Source organism: Notolabrus celidotus, chromosome 8 (genome assembly GCF_009762535.1).
Source record: "Notolabrus celidotus isolate fNotCel1 chromosome 8, fNotCel1.pri, whole genome shotgun sequence".
NCBI lineage: Eukaryota > Metazoa > Chordata > Actinopteri > Labriformes > Labridae > Notolabrus > Notolabrus celidotus.
The window spans coordinates 3,999,454-4,027,148 of record NC_048279.1 but is presented as its reverse complement, the minus strand read 5'-3'; the positions used below and the strand labels follow the sequence as shown (position 1 = coordinate 4,027,148).

The window sequence follows — 27,695 nt, the reverse complement described above, 5'->3', positions numbered from 1 at the left end:
TGTGAACATTTTCAGAATGTATTTGTACTTTTTTGCACTAAAACCAAGGGAATTATTTGAGTTGTCCTTCTCTATAGGTTATTATGTTATGATTTTACTGGTCCGGCCCACTTGAGATCAGATTGGGCTGTATGTGGCCCCTGAACTGAAATGAGTTTGACACCCCTGCCCTAAATGCACCACAGAACGCCACAGGAAGTAATTCCGGCCTGTGGCCATGAGACTGTACAACTCCTCCCTCTGCAATAACCGTACAATAGCCATGCAATACTCTACTTTTGTAAATAGATAATTCTAACTATCCTGCGCTTCTGTATATACTTTATTTTTTATTTTTTTTGTATAATTATTATTTTTATTATTATTTTATTCGTATTTATATCTTCTTTTATTCCTTATTTTTTATTAATATTTGTATTATATTCCATACTGTTTATAAGAGCTTACTGTAATAATTGAATTTCCCCCTGGGATAAATAAAGTATTTCTGATTCTGATTCTGATTCCCAGTGTTTTTGTACATAGATAATTCTAACTATTCTGAACTTCTGTATATATTTTTATTATTATTATTATTTATTTTATTTTATTTTATTTTATTTTATTTTATTTTATTTTATTTTTATATAGCACCTTTAAAAACACATTTTTACAAAGTGCTTTGACAAACAAAGCATCAAATAACAGCAAAGATTTCGAACGACAGGGTGGAGGAATTTCAACAATGCAAAACATAATGCAACGCAAGAGGTTAAAAGGAATACACGTAAATGAAACAGAATGGTGGGACAATAGACCAGCAAATCGTTGAGAGTTTTTTCAAGGATAAATAAATAAAAGAAATAAGTAAAAATAAATAAATGTGTGTTTGAGGGGCTCAGGGAGCATGATGAGTTATGTGGTATGAAGACAATGCAGATGTTGATAGTTGTTCCTGGGTCTTGAAAGGGGCGTTCCTGCTCCTGCCTGTGGAGAGCAGCAGCTGCCTCGGTTCAGTGTAACCAGGCTCTGACTGTGGTCGAGGAAGAAGGCGGAGAGACGTCACATGGAGAGATGCTCCCAGCAGTAGCTGCTCCTCCACTAATCACTCAACAGTAACACAACCAGCCAAGCTATCAGAGCCTGACACACACCTCGCTGCGGATTGGTTATTCATCCGGAATATTACACTTCTAAGATTCATAGAACATGCAGATTGGGGAATAACTTTACTGTCAAACACAGTTATCGTGGCCTCTTCCTGTTTGGCTAGCTTAGCAGGCAGAGCTCAGTCTTCGTGGGCTAGCGACGGGCTAGCCAGCTGGCTAGCTAGCTACTGAAATCTCTCGGTGTAGTTAGCTAGCTAGCGAGCTGTGGTTACTTCGTCATGGATGAACTGGTCGTGGAAGTGAGGGGAACAAGTGGGGCCTTCTATAAGGTAAGTTCATCACTTTCATTCAGATGTATCCCCCCCATTAACCCCGCAGTCCACATAAATAAGGCTAGCTGACACTGGATTGTGTCTCCGGACTAGCCGAGAGAGAACCAGGCTGTTCACCGGGCCTGGCGCTTTTGTCCAGCCTCCACCGGGACTGCCGAGAATCTGTCAACAAAGCTGGTGATAAGCTGCCACAGTCACCTCTCTGCTGGAGCCTACACTGTGTTTTTGAGCATGGTCACTAAATAAATGAATACTTGGGGATTTTGACGATGCTGAGGCGATACAGTTGATGTGATAGTAACGTTATTACTTTGACGCGCTTGTAATTCAGTGTTGTGTGAAAGTGATAGATAAGAGTTTGTGAAAGAGGCAGAAGTAGTGCTTACTTTGTTCTCTAAAGGTGGATCTTTACAGCTGGATACTATGTTTAACATATTAGGGGGGTGTGTCCCAGCGGGCAGGTAGTTTGTCTTTCATATGAGGCGAGCAGTGAGTATTTTAGAGACAGGGTCAACAAGTGAGGCGATCAGTCAGTGGGTGCATTATGCTGTTTTAATATTGTACCAACATCGAAAGAGACTGAGTATTAGATGTCTTGTCATGTGTTTGTTTGGCAGATATCATGTCTGTGTTGATCCTTGTATCTGTCCTCAAATGTTGAAGAAGCCTGTCATTATAAGGTCGTCTGATATTAGACATAATTGTCACATTTCACTCTGTTACAGCCAACTAGATGGAGAGTGGATTCCCTTGATGAGCAAGCCTCCAATATAGTGATCTAAGCTACCAGTTTCTTCACATTTAGCTGTGACCCACTACACTTTAGCTATGCATTGAGACATGCAGAAACCTTATGCAGAAACCTTAGCTACAGCAACATGTAAAAAAAGCAGCTTGACACATCACAGTTTTCTTTTTTTTACTCTGAAACAATTAAAGTCAAATCAAGACTTTATCCTCTCCTTATTTGGACTGTTCTGTACGAAACAGCAAGAAGGTTTCTGGTTCTTAGCTCCAGCTGGGCAGGTGCCTTTCTGTGTGGTGCTTGAATGCGTGTTTGGATTCTCTCTGGTTGTATGCATGTCTGTCTCTATAACCCCTGTGATAGGCTGGCGACCTGTCCAGGTTGTACCCGGCCTTGCGCCCAATGACAGCTGGGATAGACTCCAGCCCACTGTGACCCCGGGCGGGATAAGCATTGGAGATGATGATGAAGGATGGATGGATGGATGGATGTACGAGAGTAAGAATGCAATGAATCACAAATGTTACAGTTACGATGGGACCACAGTTTTGTGTCACACAGTACATTGAAGATTATTTGTCAGATTGGCCAAAAGAAATAGAAGATACTTGTGTACTTCCTGGGACTGTAGCTGTGCATTTTGAGGTACAGTTAATCACATTAGAGTAATGCAGAGGTTTTCTTGCATGTGAAACTCCAAGGCGGCTGCCTCGGCTAAGTTTCACACTCTGCCCCCGGCCTCACCACGGTCTGACAGAAGTTTCAAAGAACACTGTTTTCCAGCTGTCACTGTTTGTCTCTGTCAACAGAGACTCCAGACTGCAGTCCATACACTTCAGTAACACCTGAGAGTTACACCAAGTGACCGGCTTATGTTTCACAACTGCACTTGTGTCCATCTCTCTCTGTCCTTAAAGCATGTTAGTGTGTTATTAAAGAGAGTCCATCCCTTACTGTGTCCATTGATGATAGTAACAAAGTATGCACTTGTTATTTCCATAACTAGTCAATGAGGCAGAGGTTAAAATTCATGATAACATGCTACAGTCAGGTTATGCAAACAGCTCGACATATCCATGAATTTAATGTAGAACAGTGCGTTGTTTTAAAACAGGGATTTGTCTGAAGATTTTAACAACAAGATAGATTTTAACAACTGCATTAAAAGTAAACCCGCTCATTTTTTAAAGCCTGAAAATTCACAGTCTCTAATAAAGCCAGAGAAGCTTAGGTGAAGATGTAAACCTCTGACACTGATGACACTTCTCTCCCTGCTAGAATGAGAAATTTGATATTGATGCTGGAAATACCAGGCATTTATTATTTAAATGAAATGAGTTGGAAACAAGCAGCAACCTCCGGCTGCGAGAATTGAAGGCAATGTGGAAGTGTTAAAAACTGCAGATTCTCGAGCATCCGCTTGAGGCAAAGCTGACTTGATAGACAGGCGCGAACGCTGTAGCTGTTGGCGAGGAGGCTCAAAGCTCGCCTCTTTACCTCACTGTAGCTCGACACAGTTAAGTTGAGTTCTGCATTTCCAGTATGGCTCCCGCCGACGATCAGCTTCAAAACAGTGTTCAGGAACAGATGGGTGAGGTCACGGATACTACGTCCAGTTATTATACAGTCTATGGGTCAGACGCAGAAAGCATATGTCTCAGGCTCTGTGCAATCATCTCTGAATCATCTGGTAAATGTGCCGTCTCAAGGCATCTCTTAAGCAAAGTCCATTTGTCATCAATGTAATGCAAAGTGAGGCTCAACATGGGATCCATCGTCCTACTTGACCAGAAATCAGATGTGGATGCAAATTGCTGAATATATTGTTGTGCTGCGCAGTTTGAATTGAGAAAAGGGGGAGGGGGTCTCTCTTATCACAGTAATGACAGGGACACAGAGTGCATCAGTGGTGGTCTCGACCGGTCTTGAGACCGAGACAAGACCGAGTAAAAATGCTTTCGATTCCGAGACAAGACAAAGACCTTAGATAAGGTCTCTAGACCGGTCTCGAGTACTACAACACTAGTGTTCCCGCTGGATGTTGCAACTTTAGTGCGACAGGTTTTGCACAGGACCTGGTTTCTGGTGCACGTCTGCAGCCTCAAACCCGAAATACTCCCAAATGACCGCATGCTGTTTTTCTTTGGGATTAAATCCCCAAACTCTGCTTCTGGTTCAACTGAAGCCATTTCAAAACATGTGGATGTTACAAAGCACGAGGAGCAGGTTAATACTGATTGGTTAGCGTGACCTGTGCCCGAGTAGCATGCCACTTCTGATTGGTGAGCATGGCAGGATGGCAGGGAGACGGCATGTGTGTGTAAAATAGTTGACACAACAGATCCTGGATCAGTCAGGAGCCCTGCAAAAAAGACGCAGCTTTGGCGATCACATGATCAGAAAACTTCAATCAGAAAACAATAAATGGTTTAGCATTAGTGTGGGGAAAACATCACTGTGCAGCCCTGCAGAGTTTGTTGCCGTGTTCGTCTCTGGATGACACACGGAACAGTTCAAATAAATCCTAATATCTGTGTTCTGAGGAGTGTAAGTCTGAGAGATCGAAACACAACGAGAATATTTCTGCTGGAAAGTTGACTGAAGACACGGAGCATGGCGTTTGTTAGTGTATTCAAATAAAAAAAATAATCTAATTGCGATTATTTTCCTTAATATTGCGATTGTGATTTAATATGCAATTATTTTTTCAAGGTCCTCTTCTCATGTATTTTTCAACAAACACAAGTAATAAATCAATCTGTATTATAATAAACAATATCAGATGTATTATACACAAACTGTTCTTTCTTATAGACTTCTGTTAAGATAAAGGCAAATGAAGCATGAATTAATATGAAAGACGGTTTATTTATTTACTTGAATTACAGTTGTGAACTTACTAAATACTTTGACTTGCAGTCTTGTAAGCGTTCACCACAACTACTTAACAAAATCTTTCCAGACAGGTGTTTTAAGTTTAAAGCATGTGTCGATGTGAATCAGCTGACTGAAGGTGTTGCTCACAGCGGAGACGCTCAGCGTCGTTGATATTCAGCGTGTTGATTATTTTGTACGCCTCAATATTATGATCGGTTCTTCTGCTGAGGTCATTTTTAAAGATGTCAACAACAAAACAACAAATCCAAACTTAGCGTGGCTGAAGTTGTTTTCTTCAACCTCCCGCTCGCAGGTGTCTCGTTCTTCTGAGATTTTTGGCCGTCGGCAATCCAGCTGAAAGGTGCATTACAGCCACCTACTGCATGCATGTCACGTGAGGTTGCATCTGTGAGCATGAAAATTTTTTTCTTTTTTTTAATCGCAGCCTTTGTGATTTGAAAATTGCATTCTATTACATTACGATGTCGGTTTGAATTTGATTAATCGTTCAGCCCTAGTATTCACTGTAAACTCTGTCTGTCTGTCTGTCTGTCTGTCTGTCTGTCTGTCTGTCTGTCTGTCTGTCTGTCTGTCTGTCTGTCTGTCTGTCTGTCTGTCTGTCTGTCTGTCTGTCTGTCTGTCTGTCTGTCTGCACAAGCAGATGATTTCAGCGTTTGTCATTTAGTGCTTGTTTTGGATAGTAGTCCTTTATATATAAAACATGACAACACCACCACCATTGAGTACTGTAATGTTGAAGGTATAAGCCATCTAACATCTGTAAAGTCTCTGGAGTTCTGCTCCTCTCCCTCCTCCTTAATGCCCCTCTCACTAGTGTTGTAGTACTCGAGACCCTTTGTTTAAGGTCTCGGTCTCGTCTCGGAATTGAAAGCATTTTTACTCGGTCCTGTCTTGGTCTCTGACTGGGCAAACTCAGTATTTAACATCATGACCGGTGGAGACCACCACTGAAGCACCGTGTCCCTGTTTTTACTGTGATAAAAAAGAAACCCCCCCTCCTTTCTCAATTCATTCATTTTTTGTCCCACCTGTTTCGGCCCCCTGCACTCGTGCATTAATGAATGGAGAGAGAGACTGTGTGCTCGTGACAAGAGATGTCTGCTAAGATGTTTAATTAAGCAATAAATACACATTCAGTAACAAACTCTAGAGGCACACTGAGAGAAGGGCCCAGTTTAATACCTGGCACTGGATTACCACAGTCAACACCTATAACCCATCAGATAAAAACACCACAAATATTAGAAAATAGAAAATGCACATAACTAATGAGGAAAAAAAGGCATGGCAAAATAATCCTACGCAGATACGACCTCCTACCTCTCCTGAGATCACAGGCAACAGAAACACAGTTTTACCTCTGATCTAAAGCGAAAGTTAAACTAACGACGACCAAAACGAAACTTAAGGAGTCAAAAGTCTCTCTCAGTGTGTCAAAAGAAAGGCAACAAAGACAAAAACAAACCTTGTTTGTTGCTTTTAATTGTATTTAAAGCAAACTTAAATAAAATAAACAGAAGTCTTTTATTTTGTTAACTCTCATCATGATTTTTCATTTACATATATTGTGGGTTCCACTGAACGAAGCCGTGGTTTTGACGCTCTCAAAATCCACTCGACAACTCGATGACAAGTTGAACTGTTTACTTCAGCAAAAATAATAGAACAGTACAGAAAGGTGTCAATTTTCCAAATGTTTTATCCACAAAATCCCAAAAGAATAAAAGAGAGTGAGACTGAGAGAGAGAGGTCAAAAAACTGTGTGGCTCCACTCCCTCTGCTTGCCTAACTGCACATTAATTCAAAAATGAAACTTAACAAGGGGGCGGAGTTGCAGCATGCATGCTTTAGCCACCCTTCCAACACATCTTGGTCTTGTCTCGGTCTTGCCCTGCCCTGGTCTTGGTCTTGACTCTGTCTCGATCCCTAAATATCTTGGTCTGGTCTTGGTCTTGGTGCACTCTGGTCTCGGACATGTCTTTGTCTCGGTTAATGTGGTCTTGACTACGACACTAACTTTCACTGCAGACCGCACCCTGCCCTGCCCATCCTGAAAGCTCTCCTGCATGCATGTGTGTTTTTGTATCAGGAGAGGAGGGGAGCAAAAGAAACCACCTGGGCAAGCGTGTGAAGATGGCTATAGCATACACAGCATGGAGCCTCGGGCTGCAGTCATACAGTCCAGGCTCAGGGTTGTTTTTTATCTTGCATCAACCGTGAGTCGTCTGTGATCAGATCTCATTTTCCCGCTTCAAATTCAAATGAACAGGGAGCCCTGTTCACCTCTTATTAGACTTTTAAAAACATCAATGATGATCAAACCTTTTTGCAGACACGATGAAAGCTTCTCTCTCTCACATGCACACACAGACAGACACTGCACAAGCACTTACAATTCTTATTTGATCAAATGAAGCCTGCTGTTTCTGATGTCACAGATCTGCTGTTTATCTGTGAATAACAATGACTGATCAGCAGATTTGAGTTTCTGATTCCAGTCAAAAAAAACCAGAAAACAATTACTTAATTTACTCAAAGATCCACATTATGTCTCCTAACTGCACTGGCTTAAGGAACTGATATGAGGAGGCAGTGATCATGCTCCGTCTCCTTCCACTACTGTGAAATACTATAAAAGCTTGCTAATCACATCTGTTACTTACATCTTCTTCTCTTACCTCCTCAGTGTGGGATAGGGCTGGACGATACGGCAAATAAAATCACAATATATTTTTTCATAACGTCCGATCTCGATTATTATCACGATTTTTTTATATTGTTTTTAAACTGCCAGTTTTAAAGCATCTGTACTGAAAACTAAAGAAACTAGAGATTAGTTCAATATTTTATTAAGATCCGAAGTAAATAAATCAAATTAAATAAGATGAACAAAAACTATTTTTACTCAACAGTACAAAAATGTAGAAAAATATTAAATAGCAGTGAACTAGTTTACAGTCCTGAGTGTTTTTGCAGGCATGGACCCAAAATAAAGAAATTGCCCCCTCTAGGGGCCTTAAAATGTAAACATTATTGCTACTCGCAAATGTGCATCATCTTTGATAAGTTTAGCTTTTCAAGTTAAAATATAACACAATTCAAAACAAACATAACAATTTAAAAATTAGCAGCACTGAATACTTTGATCAGATGCCTTTTACAAACAACACTCTTCATGGTCAATATTTAAAACAACAGTATATTAACAAACAAGGCAAAGTAAATAAAATAAATGTAGAAAAATATAAGAAAACATTTCACAAAACAGAGCACTAGTTTACAGTCCTGAGTATTTATTGGAGGTATAAGAGATACAAAATAAACAAACTGCCCCCTCAGGAATAATGAAGACACTTTGGAATGTAAATATATTCAAGTTATGATGCTACATACCCTGTTAACATCATTGCTACTTTCAAATGTGCATCATCTTTAATAGCAATACAGATCTGCTAGTTTTGCAATGTTACAAACCACCTGAATAAAATGTGCAAAACTTGTAAACATTATACATGCTGAATCTAGTGCACATTATTTACAACTTAGTGGCAGGCTGTGCAGACTCCACTCGCATTTTCATGCTGTCCATATAATCACTTGGGTCGTACTTCTTCAAATGGTTAAATGGATTTGTTGTGTTGCCGGTTTTTGAGGGTACCGACCGCCGACATACCTTGCACATCGGCTTAATTTGCTCCACGTCACTTTGGAGATACCCAAACCACCGCCACACAACCAACGTTGAATAACTTTTCTTCTCAACAATAGCCTCAGCTTCGGAGGATAACTCCAAGTCATGGCTGCTGACATCTATTTCTTGCCCTCAGCTGCGCGTTTAGCTCCACGTTCAGTAATTCTGTTTACTTCTCTGGCAACTTGAAAATGAAAGTGAAGCAGGAAAAGGTCGACTCTGATTGGCTGTTGTCATGCAGATTTTGATCGAGTAAATATGCTCCCAAATTAAAGAAAAAAATGAATCTGACTTCCTCGCTGAATAAATCCAGACATTGAGTAGGCCTTTCCAGTCTTTTCCTTTTTCCTGTACACCCAGCTCTAATGTTTAGACGACCTCCTCACATGTTGGGATGAAAGAAGAAACAATTAAAAAAAAAAACATCTTTACAGGACACAGGTGGAATATGAAATCAGACATTTTTAAAATGATCTCTTGTGCTCGTTGCTGGTTGTTGGATCTGGTTTTGGAAAGTTTATCTGAAGGATTCTTGTTGGGTGAACTTTCTGTTGCTCTGAGCTCCGTGTTTGTTGAGGGTCTTTGAGAACAAGGCCACAGTAGGACGGCCTGCCATGCCATTATTCATTTCCATTTGTTGAGAGCTTATATCTGCAGCTGCTCGTTAAGATATCTAAAGTTTGGCTTTAACTTGGCGGTGATTTTCCCCCTTTTGCACACGAAAACTAAAAAAGTAATCCAGAGAAAGAGTTCGATGCACAGAGAATTGTCCCAATGATTGCCTGCTCTGACTCTGTGATGGTCACCTGAAGCCTGGTTTACACTTCTGTGTTGACTGTACGGCGTAAAGGCTGATGCGTCCGTGAGCACTACATACTTGTGCGTTGTAGTGTTTGTGTTTACTATACTCCACCTAAACACTTGTAGGCAATGTAATCACCAGATCGCTGTTGATCATACAGCAGTTATTACAACACGATGCTGCCCAGCGGACCAATCACAGGAGCTGCTGTAGTTCCCTGTGGACAAGCAAGCAGAAAACTTGGCAGGACCGGATAAAGTCATGTTGCCTTATCAGACTACGTTCAGCCTGGCCTCTCTATCTCTCCTCTTGGCTTTGCATGTTCTACTTGACACACATGGAAACAGAATGTGTTCAACCAAACAAAGACAGGCACAGCTAAAGCTGATTCTCTCCCACAGGACACAATTTGTGCCGATCCATTGCTGACTGCTTAAAGTGATGGTTGATTAACAAAATCAAGAAGTCACTTTTTACACTTGTGGTGGAAATCTGGAAATGATAGACTCAAACAACAACGGTTTGTCTTTGTGAGCTTTATTCCGGCCTTCAGTAAGCTTTGCAAAGCGGTCAGATGGCAGAGTGATCTAACAACCGAGGCAAGGTCTGCTCAACTGACCCAGAGTGAAGATACAACACGTTACTTATCCTCTTCAGAGAATAATATTAACACATCATTAAGCATCTTCAAAGAACTGTGAGACGAACAAGAGAGTTTCTTATCACCTCTTGCTTCCTGGTCACCTTCCTGACTTCTCACCTTATGGTCTGCTCCTCAGCCATGGGAACAGATAACAATAAGCAAATCACAGGAGGTTTGGTATGTGTGAATGTTTCTAGCTTCTGATCAAAGCAAGAACAACATACTATCATGTCTGTATTTTTCCCACCACACACTTGATGCCGGTTTAAAGCTGTGTTGCCAGTTTTTACTGCTCTGTCACGTTGTCACTTTTCTAACCCTTGTTTTCATCTCTGTGATCCTTGTAGGCCTTCGTGAAGGACGTTCAAGAAGGCTCAGTCACTGTTGCATTTGAAAATAAGTGAGTAATGCACGTACATAATGCATGCTGTAAAGTAACCTCAACTTAATGATCAAATTCATTCATATGTCTTTGCATTATGTGTTTCTCTGTCACAGCTGGCAACCAGAGCGTCAGATCCCCTTCCAGGATGTGCGTTTTCCTCCTCCCACCGGGTTCTGCAAGGAGATCAACGAGAGCGACGAGGTGGAGGTGGGACTGATTCACTGTTTTTGCCAATAGATCTAAAGAGCGGTTAACGGCCAGATATGGTTCACATAGAAGTACAGTCTCTGTGAAGTATAGAAGAAGAGATTCAGCGTGTCTGGGCCAAACGGTGGCCTGGAACTAGGGATGGGTATCGAGAATTTTTGGTACTGTGATTGGGCAGTACCAAAAGCACCGTTAAGCTCATGGGAAACAGTGCTCTTATGGGTATTTTATGTTGACATACTGCCTTAATGTGAGTCTATCCATACACAACAGCTGTCAGCCAAACACTTACTAGCAGCTGGCTACATGTTTCTATTTTTGATTTTAGTGGAATAATTGTATCTAAAAGTTTCAGCTGACTTTACTTTGTAAATTTTTAGAAACACTCATCTCCGCTTCAAATCAATACGAGCGTGAGAAATAAGCCTGCCCGTGCTTCAGCTCCATTACGTGGCAGAGGACGGTCAGCTGAGAAGAGACAACTGAGTTTAATATTAACAAAATAATTTAAGATAAGAAGAAAACGTACATTTTAATGCAGAGACATGAGTGATCGTCATTACGAGCAGCTGTTTAATGAAAAAAGTAAATAGATGAACCCTACCTGTCCGGGTAAAGTAATAATCACAGTTATTTTCCTCTTTACAAAGTAATATAACCAGGATCAATCAATGCTCTTTAAACATGCAGAGGATCTGAGACAGCTGTCACTCTGTCACCATTAACAGAGTTTCATCCACATTGCATTATTATCACATCCAAGTTTAAAGTCCTGAGATCCTGACGACCCTTTTTGGTGACATTTGTCAAGCTTTGCAAAGTTAACTTTGTGTGTCTCTGTTGCCAGGTGTATTCCAGGGCCAACGACAAGGAACCATGTGGATGGTGGCTGGCCAAAGTTCGCATGGTCAAAGGAGAGGTAGGGTCCAGACCGTTTTCTAAATCTAGGCACAGTGTCACCTGACAGTGAAGGGGAGCAGCAGTGATACACAGTGTGAAAACTGATTACAAATAAAGGTGCACAATATACCATTCAGTGGTTTACCAGGTTCTCATTTCCATTACTTAGATACAAAAGTAGTCTGTTTAATATTAGAGTGTCAACAGTAAGGGGACACGTTTTTATTTTGTTGAAGGAATAAACTTTTATTACCCAAATGATACAATTTCTTTAGTATTTATTTCTAACTTTTACAATACGTGGCTCACTGATGAAAACTCATGCATTTAGATTCCCTGGTATGTGGAACGAGGTGTAAGGTTAAAGTTTGGGTCAGGTTAGGGTTATGGTCTCCCATTAGTCAGGCTGGTCCTTCAGTGAGAGAGGGCAGAGTTGTTACCTGGCCTTTCTGGAGTTCAGGTAAACAGAACTGCCAAAGCAAACAGAGAAAAGAAGCGTGACTACCACAGACACTTTAAAGGAGCAGAGGGCTGAGTCTGTACAGATATAAAGTGTGCATTAAGGATGTATTCTCATGAATTGATCTTTGGATTGGTTAATGACCAATAATCAATTACTTTCTATACAAAAAAGAACTTAGATTCTTTCTTTGACTAAGCATTACAAAATGCAGATTTTCCTAAATCATATTTCCTTATTTTCCACATAGCAACATAACATAATGAGGCATAGGCCTACATATTGTTTAACACACAGAATATCAACATATTCTCATTAATAATAATTAATAAATGATATGCTGTGTCCATAAAGGCTGTTTTGTTTGCGATGGCAGGGTCTATTTTCTATCCAAACCAAATCTGATTCAGTGTTTCCAGCACTTAGCATCCTGGGCGCCTGCTGATTTTTGTTGAAGCGCTCTCAGTTAAAGACAGTTGAACCTTTGGAACACTGCTGCTCTAATCAATGTCACGCCTTGATCAACGACCAATCAGAATCTTGAAGGGGCGGGACTTCTGATATCAGCTTTGGAGGAGAAAACTTATCACACTCGTTTTTGTCAAAGTACAATTTCAAAGTTAGGAGCTGCTGTTAATGCTGTGACACAACTGATATCAATAGTTTTTACAGTGTTGTTAAAATACCTAGAGTGAAAGCAAATATGAAGCGTACAGAGCATTTTAAAACAGACCCATTGGTCTCTGCTGAAGGATGCAGAGGATTCAGAGAATGCCGCAGGACAACTTTAGTAAACCTAGTAACAAACACTGGAGAAAAGCGCTCTGAAATTGAGGTTGTGGGTGTTCCCTGTAATATAATTATATAAATAACTAAAAAACCCAATAATATAATTTCTGATAATCTCAGCAGACATATAGTCATGTCGAGCGAGATCAAACTGCTAAATGTGGATTTTGCTGCAACAAGAGAAGTAAACAAAGAAGTACTTCAGACTCACAGTGTCCAGTTTTCTGTCTACTCGTTCTTATTGAGAAAAATAAACATGTGAAGGTGGTCAGGTGTCAGTCGGGAGCGCAAACAGGACATAATCAGTCCGGGGCAGAAAACACGCTCAGACAGTACTGATGTATGAGGATGAAGACATACTGGTGCTCACCCGGCTGACACCTGACCACGTTCACATGCTTATTTCTCTCAATAAGAACGAGTAGACAGAAAACTGGACACTGTGAGTCTGAAGTATGTTTCTGTTCAGTTCCCTTGTTGAAGTCTGAGCCTTCACTTTTATGACTGTATATCCGCAGGGATTTTGAGCCTGCTCCTCACGTTGATATTCAGCGTGTTAAACGTTTTGTACGCCTCAGTATGATCCGTAGCTGTTTAATACTGTCAGTTATATACATTGTGTCGTGAAGGAAAATTTGATTCAGGGGAAAAACCTACTTGGCATTATTTTTGACATGTAAAATGTGAAGGTTTTTTTTTTTTATGATTAATCAATAATTGATCCTTGAAATTTCCAAAGATCAATCATGGAAAAAAATGGAAATGTACATCCCTCGCTTGAATTGAAACGTGCTTTAAACTTAAAACACCAGCCTGAAAGATGAATGCAACATGAGAACACACTCTGTTTATCCCTGTCTGATGAAAAATTGAAACAAAAAATACATGTTTGTGCAGGTTCTTATCAATTAATTACTCGATACTCCATTGATCGTGATCATCCGTGTGTATGCATAGAAAAGTAAATATTGAACTGACACTGAAATAAAACCTTGAAATGTGTCTGAAAAGTCACCTGTAACCACAGCTTACTGACCAAAACGCTTCAAGACAACAAAACTGATCTTTCTTCATCACTGACATTAATGTTCAAAGGTTTTGTATCCTGATATAAAGTTGTTATATTTGTCTCCATAGTTGTGCATGCTTTGCTTTCACAATGTGTAAAACATGTCCACTCTGAAATGATTCTTGTTCCTGTATCTCTAGTTCTATGTAATAGAGTATGCAGCATGTGACGCTACATTGAATGAGATAGTGACGCTGGAGCGGTTACGGCCAGTCAACCCAAATAAACCATCCAACAAAAACACCTTCATCAAGATCAGACTGGACGTACCTGAGGATCTACGGCAGATGTAAGTTTCTCACACGTCAAATACACCAAGTTTAATGTGAGCCTTTTAAAGCCTGCACTCCTGGTGCTCAGGATTTGAGCTTGTTCAAGAAAACACATGAAGAACTGGAGTTTCGTGTGTTGTCTGTTATTACTTTAGCAGCAGAGCTGATGCTTAATGCTGAATGTGCAAGTGTAAGCAAAAAGAAGAATTAACTAAAACTTTGGCTCTAGCTTTTGGGCCATGACTCACAGCAAACATATTTAATCATTGACATTCGGACTTCATCAGAGAGATTCAGTGTAACATCAGAACCTGCTCATTTTGTGGAACCATCTTTCAAAAACATTCAGTGAGGTGATAACAAGTGAAGAACAACCGGGAGAACAGAAGTAGTAGAAGCCAACAATACAACATGCAAATGTTGACAAATGTGGGAATCAAACTCTTCTTCCTCAGATCAATAAAAGGCCACATGCTCATGTGTGTGACTGAATTAACCTGGGATGTCAAATGTTGTGACATGACTGATTTGTGTTACTCTGCATTGATAGGTGCTCTAAGGAGTCAGCACACAAAGACTTCAAAAAGGCCGTGGGAGGTTTCAGTGTAACCTACGACTCTGAGAAAAAGCAGCTGGTCATTTTGGTTTGTATTTTTTATTATTTAAAGGTCACGATTTCTAAATGTACCTGTGTTCTGCATAGAGCTTATTTATTTACACCCTGTGTTGAACTACATTAACGCATCATTTGTAGATAACCTCTGTTGTGATAAACTAAGTCCTGTGTCCAGTTCTCCGTGTGATTGAAGCGTTTGTCATTCTTGCAGTCAGTGAACGAGGTCACAACAAAGAGGGCCAACATGCTGAGTGACATGCACTTCAGAAGCCTTCGCACCAAACTGTCTCTCATGCTGAGGAACGAAGAGGCCAGCCGACAGCTGGAGGTAAATATACACGGGCACTAATGAAGATGCTTAGAGACAGCTGCAGCTTCAAACAGGTTCCTTTATACACGTGTGAAATTGAAATGTTTTGTAGTAACATGTTGCTACACATGTAATAGACTTAATCAAGAATCATTTAGACATATGTTTACTGTTGTGGCAGTGATAACGTTCCTCTCTGTGTTGTTGTGTTCTTCAGAGCTCCAGACAGTTGGCGTCCCGGTTTCACGAGCAGTTTGTGGTTAGAGATGACTTGATGGGTCTGGCGATTGGGACTCACGGAGCCAATATTCAGCAAGCAAGAAAAGTCCCTGGAGTGACCAACATCGACCTGGATGAGGAGACGTGCACCTTTCACATATATGGAGAGGTACAATGGCCTTAGCAGTGCTCATGTCCCTGCACAGAGCAGGACTGCCTCGAGCGTCAGGGCCCGTATGTTCCATGTGTGCAGTACATCTGTATGCTTTCATTTCAGAAGTATGCTGTTTATTAGAGCTGTCACAGTAACAGGTTTATTTTGACAGTATTAAGGTCAATTTTATTTTTTTAATCGCATATTTATTTTATTTACTCCAGCCCATGCTTCAATACCGTAAGGGGTGTTAGTAAGGGGTGTTAACCTCTTGAACACCAGTTGCCACCCGCCCTAAAACAAGAAGAGGAAGATGAAGAAGTCTGCACATCTTAGTTAAGCAGCATCTGCTTCCTGCTTCCACTGTAATGAAGAATAACAACGCTTTAAAAAACCTCTTGGACAGCTCAGTAAGCAGGTCAAAAGAAATATGCAGTTTGTTTCACATGGAAGTAAAATATCACTGATAGTACTTCCAGTTTGAGCTACCACCTACGAGCTCATCTTACAGGAGCAGCTCATAAGACTGATGTCGCTGGAGCAGAGCAGTATTTTGGAGTGTGTGAATCACCACAGACCTGTTGATGATACTAAGTCAAAGACGTTCACCACAGTGCTTGCTAAATGGTTAGAAACTGACATCTTACGTCATGGGGGACAATAGTTTAATGTTTGAAGGACATGCATGAAACAGAGACAGGAACCAGACTGGAACTCCTGAAAAGTGCAAATTAAGTCACATTAATCAGGAATCACTGGACTTCAGTGAGAAATCAGAGTGACCTCAGAGTGACTGCACACCATATGGACATTGATTGGACATTGCACTTCATTACTTTATCGGTTGGACATGCAGATTAACAACACTGTGCAGAAACTTGTTCCCTACTCTGAAGTTGCAGAACAATGGTATATCATAAGTAAAGTGATGAAAGCTTGCACAGACTGCACAGAATATAAAAGCAGCAACAAGATGCGTGACATGCAAGGGCACGCCTTGCATTGTGCACAGTTCAAGCATAGTCAAGCAAATCCAGCAGAACTGCAACAAGTACAAGCAGAGCATGGACAACAGCCAGAGCCTCTAATTCAAGACCTTTCACCAGATGGAACTCCACACTATAAGGCAGTCATGGTCTGTAAGATGGGACTGGATCTTATCCTGTCTTGATTTTGGGTCTTTGTTAATAATAGAACATAGAGTACGGTCTAGACCTGCTCTGTTTGGAAAGAGTCTGAGGAGAACATTTGTTGTGATTTGGCACTATAGAAATAAAGACTGATTGATTGATTGATTGACTATGACCACCCGAGAAACAAAGATGCACTCAGCGCTGCACTTGCTTATCAGCAAAGAAGCAGTCCAGCCATAGTGACCGATGTAGAACTCTAAAAACTCAAGTAGCTTGAGACTCTGCTGGAGCCCTAATGGTATACTACAAAAAAATAACAACACTGTGATATCATCTTCTGAATCTGATGCACGCTCATCTTTAGTTGGCTGGTAAACAGCTGGTAATAATGAGTTATCCTCTTCATATTATTGTCTTAAAAATGTTTTGAAATGCAAAATAAAGACATTGAAATATTCAATTAAAAAGGCAATTCATCTTGAATGACTGTTGAGATCCTGCAATAAATCGCAATCTAAAAAATCAATCTTCGACAGCCCTTCTATTTATATTTTCACATCTATGAGTTAAACCTGAAAGTAATTTATGTTATTCAAAAATGTTGTTTCATTCTGTTGTTTGTCTCAGGACCAGGATGCTGTCCGCATAGCCAGGAGCTTCTTGGAGTTCTCCGAGGACGTCATCAAAGTTCCCCGGAACTTAGTAGGTGAGACTGTCACTCAGCAGACACAATGACAACTTTCATTGGATTTATTAAAGAATAAGTGAGACTATTAAACCTTCATGTGTCTGTGCCCTTACAGGGAAGGTGATCGGCAAAAACGGCAAACTGATCCAGGAAGTCGTTGACAAATCTGGGGTGGTGCGTGTCCGCATTGAGCCTGAGAGTGACAAGAAGCCCTTGGCACCAGCTGCAGCTGCAGCAGCGGCGGCAGCAATAGACGAGGTCAGTGTGTAAGAAAAGACCAAAGCCTGTTCCTACATACAGTTGAAACCAGAAGTTTACATACACTGTATAAAAAGACACAGAATCTTTTTTTCTCACTGTCTGACATCAAATCAGACTAAACTTTTCTTGTTTAAGGTCAGTTAGGATTACCAAAATTATTTATATTTGCTAAATGTCAGAATAATGAGGGAGAGAATTTATTAGAGGTTTTAGTATTACTTTCTTCAAAGCCAAAAGTTTACATACACTGTGATTACTGTGCCTTTAAACAATTTGGGAAAGCCCAGATGATGATGATGTCATGGCTTTGGAAGCTTTTGATAGGTTTATTGACAACAATTGAGTTAATTGGAGGCACACCTGTGGATGTATTTTAAAGGCACAACTCAAACACACTGCTTCCCAGTTAGACATCATGGGAAAATCAAAAGAAACCAGCCAAGATATCAGCAAGAGAATTTTCGACCTCCACAGCTCTGGTTCATCCTTCGGTACAATTTCCAGATGCCTGAAGGTTCCACGTTCATCTGTGCAAACAATTATACACAAGTATAAACACCATGGGAATGTCCCGGCATCATGTCGCTCAGAAAGGACATGGCTTCTGTGTCCCAGAGATGAACGTTTATTGGTGTGAAATGTGTTTATCAACCCCAGAACAAAAGCAGAAGACCTTGTGAAGATGCTGGCTGAAGCTGGTGAGAAAGTGTCATTGTCCACAGTCAAACGAGTCCTGCACCGACATGGGCTGAACGGCCACTCAGCAAGGAAGAAGCCATTACTCAAAACGCAACATAAAAAGGCCAGATTACAGTTTGAAATGCACACAGGGACAAAGACCTTCATTTCTGGAGACATGTCCTGTGGTCTGATGAAATGAAAACTGAACTGTTGGGCCATAACGACCATTGTTACATTTGGAGGAAAAAGGGGAAAGCTTGAAAGCCTGAGAACACCATCCCAACTGTGAAGTATGGGGGTGACAGCATCATGTTGTGGGGGTATTTTGCTGCAGGAGGGACTGGTGCACTTCACAAATTAGATGGCATCTTGTAGAAAGGACATTATGTGAAAATATTGAAGCAACATCTCAAGACATCAGCCAGGAAGTTAAAGCTTGGGGACAAATGTGTCTTTCAAATGGACAATGACCCTAAGCATACTGCCAAATTAGTAACAAAGTGGCTTAAGGACAACAAAGTCAATGTTTTGGAGTGGCCATCACAAAGCCCTGATCTCAATCCCATAGAAAATTTGTGGGCAGATCTGAAAAGGAATGTGTGAGCAAGACAGCCTACCAACCTGATTCAGTTACACCAGTTCTGTCAGGAGGAGTAGGACAAAACTCCAACAAACTATTGAGAGAGGCTTGTGGAAGGTTACCCAAAACGTTTGACCCAAGTCATACAGTTTAAAGGCAATGCAACCAAATACTAGGGAAATGTATGTAAACTTTTGGCTTTGAAGAAAATAATACTAAAATCTCTTAGAAATGATCTCTCTCATTATTCTGACATTGAGCAAATAGAAATAATTTTGGTAATCCTAACTGACCTAAAACAAGAATCGTTTAGTCTGATTTAATGTCAGACAGTGAGAAAAAAAAGATTGTGTATTTTTATACAGTGTATGTAAACTTCTGGTTTCAACTGTAACAACACAACACACAGCTCAGGGTTGACCCTCACACCCCTGAGCTACTGAAAAATGAATATCAGTAAATACTGATGGTGTGCTGTTTGTGAATCAGACCAGAGATGAATCTTTGTTTCTCCCACAGGGAATGGTGCCGTTTGTATTTGTGGGGACCAAAGAGAGCATCTCCAATGCCACCGTCCTGCTGGACTATCACCTCAACTACCTTAAGGTGAGTATGATCAGGACTGCTTGTCATTGGTCATTTATCTCAGGGCATTGCTTCACACCTTGCTTCCTGTGTAAAGTATGTGGCACACTTCTTATTGATTTACAATCCAGGAAAACGTTGGCTTCATGGCAGCTTACATGCCAACATTTACAAGAAAAGAAGGTACTATAGAAAAGAAAACAAACATGAGAAACATTTTTATAATGAAACATTTTATACGGCAAAGTGGTGAAAACAAAGCTCCAGCAGAGTCCAGTGTGTGTGGGATCAGTAAAAGATATCCCTCCTGGGATGCAGGCAGCACATCAGGCGTTGCTTATTTGTTTTTAGATTTAAATGTTTCTGATTGGATCTTGAAGGACTTTCCCAGGTTGAATGGCTTGGTTAGATCAATCACTGAAATGCAGACTCATCCTAACTTCTGGTCAACCTAGCAATAGGCAAAGAGGCAGAGTTGAAGGGCTTGAGATGGACAGGCGTTTTTCTTTACCTCGTTTTAATTTGAAGTGAAGTCGAGTGCTTCAGGAAACAGTGAAGTTAGTCACAACTTGCAGTAATCTAGTCCAGTCTTGATAAAGGAAGTCTACCTGTGAATGCTTCACATTTTGATGTTTCTACACAGTAAATGAAGTACAAAGCCTTTCATTGATAGGGTTATTTTGTCAATGACAGCCCTAGTTTATTTCCTTCTCACTTCCAGGAGGTGGATCAGCTTCGTCTGGAGCGCCTTCAGATTGACGAGCAGCTGAGGCAGATAGGAGGGGGAGGTGGAGGCGGAGGGACGGGACCCCGGAACCCCAAAGACAAAACCTTTGTGTTCGATAACGGCATGGGTCTGGGGATCGGCAGAGGAGCAGGAGGAGGAGGAAAACCCTATGTGGGAGGAGGACGAGGAGGCAGAGGACGAAGAGGCGGTGGTGCAGTTTTTGCCTCAGGTCAGAAACACCTTGACAAATATAGGAATGAGAACATATTATGTGTTTGGACTTTTGTATTATGTAAACATTAAAATACTTAGCTCGTACAAGTTTCTATTTATCAAAGGCTAAATGTTACCTCTGATCCCTCCAGGCACCAACTCAGAGGCGTCAAATGCATCAGAGACCGAGTCCGACCACAGAGAGGAGCTCAGCGATTGGTCGCTGGCCCCGACCGAGGAGCTGATGACGGGAGGCGGGACCCTGCCTCGACGAACGGATGGGAGGAAGAGGGCAGGTGGTGGAGGGCCTCGTGGCAGAGGAGGGAGAGGAAGAGGAGGAGGTTATAAAGGTTGGTAGTAATCACTTCATCATTCACAGTCGCTGGTTTCTGTCACCTTCAGAACGGTCCTCAGTTGAAATGGACAATAATTCTCCATTCTGATTGAAGCTACCATTCAGGTGTTCACATGGCTCGTGACTTAATCAGATCAGGTGTTACATTGAATCAGAACAGCTGTGTGACGTGCATGATAGTGATGTTATTCAGCCTCTCACTCCGCTGCTCCTCCAGTCCAAAACAGACTTTTGTTTGCTCAACTCCCCATCCGAAGATGGATATCTACCGTCTCTTCATAGTTTTCATGTGACGTCACACACTTGTGGAACGCCCCCCTGGGGGGCAAAAAGAGGCTCCTTATTGTTACGGGCTACGGGGAAATGACCGGACTCTGCTGCTAACTACTTGTTTAAACACTTAAAAAGTACTGGACAGTTGTTTATATGATGAGGAGACAAACCCGAGTTCTGCTTCTTACAGGGATTTTTCATTGATTTGGAAGTTGTATGAGTTTTATGTCAGTAATTATACTAGTCACACTATTTTGTAATCTGCTGGAATGTCTTAATTCCCAAAGGTCCAGAAGGACTGTTGTTAAGTCTTACTTGTGACAGCATGAAGTTTCCCGGCTCATTGTGTGTAAGCTGTGTGTATTAGCTCACAGTGTACACCACCAGGTAACTCTGGATCTCTCCTGCTCTCCAGTTTAACTCTGAAGATTCTCCTCTTTTTCCTCCGGGGCATTGAATCACCTTTTCCTCTGTAAACTCCGGCTCATGAAGTTGTCCACGTGTACCCGCAGTAAACGGCATGACATCGGCGCTGTCAGAATCCCTCAGTGTTAAGTTTGGTTGTATTTTTGTCTCTTTGAAGCTGCAGACCTGAACAGCTGATCAGTGCGCTGCAGGCAGAGGAGCACGTCTGTGTTGTGTCCGCAAATGATAAATAAATAATAAAAACAAACAGACTTTCTGGTGGAAAAAATCCCAAGTAGAGCGTACACCTCAACCTAGATGAGTGCCCGGGTCAGAGTCTTTCAGAATGAGCTAAATTACCTGGCAGGACTGAACTAGTTTGCAGAAATCTGTAGGCTAAAGGCACGTCCGCTACGCGCGTAGGCCTCTGCGTAGGTACAGGAGCTATGCAGACCTCCGGCATAGGCTACGCCGTTGATTCGACGCAGAGGTATAGATCAGCCTTTAGTATGTCTCTTAAGTGGAGCGGGGCTATGTGTTGCGCTCCCTGTGGGAACACCTGATCACCTCCAGACTGCGCTGCGCTCATGGAACGTGACACACACACACTTCCTGTGGAAACATTAAGTTACTGCCGCTTCCCTCTCCTAAGGTGAGAAAGCTGGCGATGATCAGAATCAATGTTTATTCAACTACCCCTCTGCTACTAAATGAAATTTCATTCAATCTAAGCTTTTTTATTCTGATCGAGGTGTTTATATGGAACATGAAAAGTTTGATAAACTTTAAACTTCAAAACTACTAATCTGTTTCCTTTCACCCTTTGACTTGAAGCTGAAATTGAAGTTAATTTTGATGATGATGAAAATATATCTCCGTCAGGTTAAAAGGAGAGAATATGAAGGAGACATAAGTGTGACGTGAACATAAATCATTTTTATAGATTCTTTACAGACACGCTTTACTAAATATTTATTTTGACCTCTTTTTTTTCATCATCCAAGTTTATGTTGTTTTAATATTTTCTTTAGTTATTTAAACTTGTACACCACATAGATTTCCAGGACATAGATGGTCCCAGAACATGTTTTTTATCGAGAGGTGGAGTAGGGTCACTCAATCAAGCTTTATTTATAAAGCACTTTCACTGTTTCCCCTACCATTATACTGGGGGGGCCGGGCGCCTAGGGGAAACAATGACCTTTCATACAAATCAAATGCAACCCAAAGTGCTTTACAGCGTTTTGAACACAAGAAAGAAGCAGAAATAAAAATAATGGCAATAAATATAGAAAACAAAAATGGATTTTAAAATAGAGACAAATGCACACTGACAGCAATAAAATATGTGTAATTAAAATAAGTTAAAGCATCAAATTAATAGTAAGAATATAAATAGTTAAAATAAATAAATTTAAAAAGGGTAAGGATAAGAGTTGAAAATAAAATTAAGGCTAAAAATATCAATAAAACGGAGTAGAGTAATAGTAGTAGTAGTAATAAATGAATAAAAATGAAATAAACAGTTAAATTAATAAAATAATAAAGCAACATTTAAATCAATATAATAGTAAAATGTAAGTAATAAAATTGTTGAACCCTACTTCAGTGCCAGACTGAATAAATTAGTTTTTAGTTTACGTTTAAAAGTCTCAATATCTCTATCAGCTCCTCTCAGATCCTCCGGCAGGCTGTTCCATAGTTTAGGAGCGTCGTGGCTGAAAGCAGCGTCACTGAAAGTTTCTGTTCTCCTCTGAGGAACAGCTAAAAGAGAGGAGCTGGAGGATCTGAGAGGCCTTCCTGGCTTACACACTAAAAGCATCTCTGACATGTAGTCTGGTGTGAGGCCATGCTGCGCCTTAAAAACTAGTAAAATAATTTAAAATCAACTTAACAAGCAACAGGCAGCCAATGTAAGGATTTAAAAATAGGCGTAATGTGGGTGTGAAGTTTAATGTCTGTGACTCAGGACTTGTCTTTCTTTCTTCAGGTGACGACATGCAGTGGGGCGACCTGAGGCCTCGTCACATCAGAGACCCCAAGCCGAGAGCGCCGGAAGAATCACTACAAGTAAAACAAACACACGTTCTGTGAAGTGATCTGTTCTCTCCAAACTATGTGTGAAGAGAGTGATTCCTGTTTATCATTGAAACTATGGAGACTATAAAAATGGCATCATCACTCAGAAATCATTTATGTGATCCGGCCAATCAGCTTTAGATGATGAGCGAAACGAGCTTCAGAAGGAATCCTGAAAGAAATGTACGATAACACAAAACATCAACAAAGGTGATGTTTGCTGTATGAAGACATCAAACATCTTTCTAAAGACAGAAACTGACACTTTAGTCTGTGGCTTACGGCGTGAAATCTAAGAGCACGTACATATTATTGAGCAGTCAGCTAAAAGAAGAATGAGTTTTTAAAAAGAGGGGAAATAGAGGAAGTAAAGGGTGTGAAAGTGAAGATGTAGTAGTTTTAATAACTGGGTCCATTTGATTTGAGGAGACCTGTTTACGCTGAATGCAGCAGTTTTAAGAGGATAATGATTTATCTGTTTGTTCGGTGGCTGAGCAATCAACTAACGGCTGTATCAGCTGCATAAGATTAACATTAGGGGCATTTCGACTGGAGGAACTTTACCCAGGAACTAGGGACTTTACCCCTGAACTACATGCGTTTCCAGGAACCAGGGTCTAAATTTAGTTCAGGTGTAGATAATCTCCCCTCTTAAAAGCCCCTGCTAGGGGGGTAGTACTTTTCAAAAGCCCCGGGGCTTTCAGGGGGCGGGGCCTGCAATGCTGAACGTGTCTGATTGGTAGATTAACCGCAGTGTTTTTATTCCTCCCTCCGTCCACAATAACATCACACACATCTGTGATTCTCTTGATTTCTCTTTCTTTCATTAGTTTTTATTTGTTCTATCTTTTTTGTATGTGTGTGTACTTTTCAAAAGAAGAAGCTGTGATTCTCTTGATTTAGCAGCTTGTAACAGTAGTCTTCTCTCAGCCCACCGTGAATGCGTCTCTCCTCCCGGTGTTCCGGTTTTAAAAGTGACCCTGTAAACTGGAGACCTTCAGCTGAACGTGTCAGTGTTTGTGGAGTTTACACAGCTGTTGAAACACAGAGGGAGTTCCTGGGAATGCAAACTAGTTTAGTTTTTATTAAGATTTCAAAATATCCTCATCAGATATTTAATGATCGTCTAAAGACGTTTATGAGGGATGCATCCGGCTGAGAGTCTCCAGTTAACAGGGTCGCTGTTTAAACCAGAACACCGGCCGTTCTCTGCCACGGCTTTTTGAGTTCAAAAGGATTTTAAAGGCGTGTTGAAACGTCTTTGCTACTCGCGCTTATCTCCTCTCACGTGTTGATTCAGTGAATCCATCTGTGATGAAATATAGCACCATCTAAAACAGCACCAGCTGAGTCTCTTCATGCTAACAGGCTAACTGTTGTGTTGCTCATAATGATACCTGCCTGTCCGTCTGCTTCTATGGTGTCATCTGTGATGAATGGCATTCCTCTTTGTTTTACTGCCCTCTACTGGTCTGGTGGTGTAGTGCCTTTACTTTTAATTTCCTCCATATGTCTTAGGCCTGATTTACACAATCTACCCGGGGCACAGGAACCTTTCAGTTCAGGGTAAAGTAGTTCTGGGTCTAAATGTACCTATTGAGCTATATATTAAAAACGAATTATCATACTTCTGCCATATCTTCAAGCCAAAGCAACAACCAACAGCTGCTGTAGTCACTTATTAAACTTATCAGTACAGCGCCTGTGATAGACTCAAACTCTCTTTCCACATTTACATGTTTGTTCATTATCGAGCCGAGTCTGTGGCTGTAATGAATCTTTTTGAAACCAGGTGCTTTATTAATTAGTTATGTAATTATTAAAGTAGAATTAGAGTGTTTAATAGATATATTGATATTTGTATGGTGTACTTTATCTTGAAAGTGTTATCCATATAAATCTGTGGGCTGAAAATGGATGACTGGATTTAGACAGAGGAGAAAACTACATGATGCACTGATATTACAGCAAACCAATAACAACATGACTCTAGAGGGATAACTTTGGTTGTGTGTCACAGTTAAGTCACTTATGCACATTGATGAAACTTCAAAGTCGGTGAACAGTTAATAAAGTCTTAAGGAGTTTTGAGGCATTTTATAAAAACGTCCCAGTCATCATTGCTCCTGCTTTCCTTCATAGAATGAGCTTGTTGCTGAAATCAGACTGTGCTTTGTCTCCCACAGATCTGTGTGGATGGCAACAATGAGCGTAGCGTGCAGCACTCCTCAGGAGGGCGAGGAGGAGGTCCTTCCTCATCCCAGGGTGGCCTCAGTGGTGGCAGCGACGGCCCGTCTCGCCATCACCATCAGAGACCCATCAGAGACCGAGGGATGAAGAAGGAAAAACAGGACGCCCCTCCGCTGGTGAACGGGGTTTCGTAGAAGCGTCATCGGAGGACCTTCTCACTTAGACACACTCAGAAACACATACACATGATCAACCTGTCATAAACCATTGTAGAGTCTAGTCTCCCCGGCTTTTTCCTTCTCTGTTTTTGTCAAATACACAAATACACATACTTCATCAGCCTGGAAGCGTTTACCATTGTGAAGTCGTAGACCAGAGTTGATCTCGTATCCGCTGGTCTGCTCTGTTGAGTCCTGAGTGTACTGTTCTGGTGTCTACTTGACTGGTGGGGTTTGTACCACGCTTCTCTGGAGTGACAGTTTCAAAAAGAGCACTTTTTTGTACAAAAGGAAAAGAAAAGAAGTGGACTACAGCTCATCGCTCGCAGAGGCATAACCCCAGTCTTCTTGTTCCTCTACCCATCGAATGCAAATCGTTGTTTACTTGTTTTTTATTACTGCCCTGTTTGAATTTTCTCTCACTTCTAAATGAAATAAATCTAACAAATCCAGGAGGTCATAGTCTGTCAGGAAAACCAGAAAACAAGTCTTGGGAAGCAGGATAGAAAAGGTCCAGCCCTCCCTGCCTGCAGCACTGTTTGAGGATATGTTTGCTGCTGCACTACATTACAATTCTGTTTATTCTTTATTCAACAGAGAGCTCATTCAGCAACTTTCAGGTGCTTTTCCAGAATTACTTTACAGATTCACTCCAAAAGTACGGAGCTCCTCATGGGACATGGAGGGAAGGTTTGATGAAGGCGTATTCTGAGGAGAGGTTGCTGATTTTATTTCTGAGCTGGCCTTAAATAAAAAGATTTGAAATCGATGCTCTCCAGTCAGCAGGACTTCATGCAAATGAGAGACGTGGAGAGAAAGCTTGGTGCACGGAGAAGCTCTCGTTCCATCGGTAAAGTCAGAGACTGAAAGATTCAGCCTACCCTGATCCATAACTCATCAGCTGTTTTGACAAACAGATCTTACACTCCGCTAAACCCCAGTTTTCATCAGTACGTGTTGTCCTGCAAGCTCCACATCGGACATTTGCCTCAGCTGTCTGAAGGCTGAGTGTGCAGGGACTGAAAAAGGTTTCTCAGGATACACCTTCATTGTTTCCCTCCAAGTCCCTGAAGGCTTTCAGTGCAGAAGCCTTTTGTTCTACCGGAAGTTGTAGATGTGTTTTGGTGTCACACAGATAGTTTCTAGAAATGGAAAGCAGAGCCTTCAGACTAACAGAAGATATTTATTAATAGCCCTGATCATCGTGTTGCGAGTTGAGTAAATAAAACTGACCTTTTGGGATCAACAAAGTAGAGATGAGGTAAAGTGTCTTCAGAGCTGAACACACATGGGTATGTAAAGGCAGGGTCATCTCTGAAAAAGAAATGTGATTCCATCAGTGATGTTTTCTGTGATTTCACTGTTTACAGGATGTTCTCAGATTGCTTTCAGTCTTCCCAACAGTGAAATGATTTCAACAAAACAAGGCGTATCAATGGGAAGACATAAATCTAAGGCACTTTGATGCAACTAAACAATTAAACAGCCTCAACAGGAGCAAAGAAACCACCTAATTACAACCTTTAACAGGAGACAGAATATCACCAGGCTTCCCTTTAAATGACCTCCCTGTTATGTGACCTGTTGACTAAGCCAACAGTCATTAGACATCCACATCAAAAACAAACTGAGCTGCTCGTGACAGTTTAAACACACGACCCACAAACTTCATCCTCAGCCTTCACTGTGTTGAGCAGCAGCTCCTGAGGGGCTGAAACGGCCCCAGA

The 27,695-nt window shown here is 41.1% G+C and overlaps 1 protein-coding gene across 1 annotated transcript; it reads left to right on the top strand.

Annotated features, from left to right (window-relative positions):
- The first annotated feature begins 985 nt into the window (after window positions 1–985).
- Window positions 986–26,423, top strand: fmr1 (FMRP translational regulator 1). Its single transcript, XM_034689780.1, has 15 exons — window positions 986–1,417; window positions 10,547–10,599; window positions 10,698–10,791; window positions 11,639–11,710; window positions 14,150–14,298; window positions 14,832–14,925; window positions 15,109–15,225; window positions 15,425–15,595; window positions 17,341–17,419; window positions 17,517–17,659; window positions 19,443–19,529; window positions 20,230–20,464; window positions 20,601–20,798; window positions 23,472–23,551; window positions 25,747–26,423. The coding sequence occupies exons 1-15, from the start codon at window positions 1,367–1,369 to the stop codon at window positions 25,942–25,944; spliced, it is 1,821 nt and encodes a 606-aa protein (XP_034545671.1). The 5' UTR covers window positions 986–1,366; the 3' UTR covers window positions 25,945–26,423.
- The last annotated feature ends 1,272 nt before the right edge of the window (window positions 26,424–27,695 follow it).

Bases quoted from the DNA above. Each gene is read 5' to 3' on its own strand.
- fmr1 (XM_034689780.1), top strand. From the start codon at position 1,367: ATGGATGAACTGGTCGTGGAAGTGAGGGGAACAAGTGGGGCCTTCTAT. The intron at 1,418-10,546 runs GTAAGTTCATCA...TGATCCTTGTAG, and splicing joins CAAGTGGGGCCTTCTATAAG to GCCTTCGTGAAGGACGTTCA. The intron at 23,552-25,746 runs GTAAAACAAACA...TGTCTCCCACAG, and splicing joins CGCCGGAAGAATCACTACAA to ATCTGTGTGGATGGCAACAA.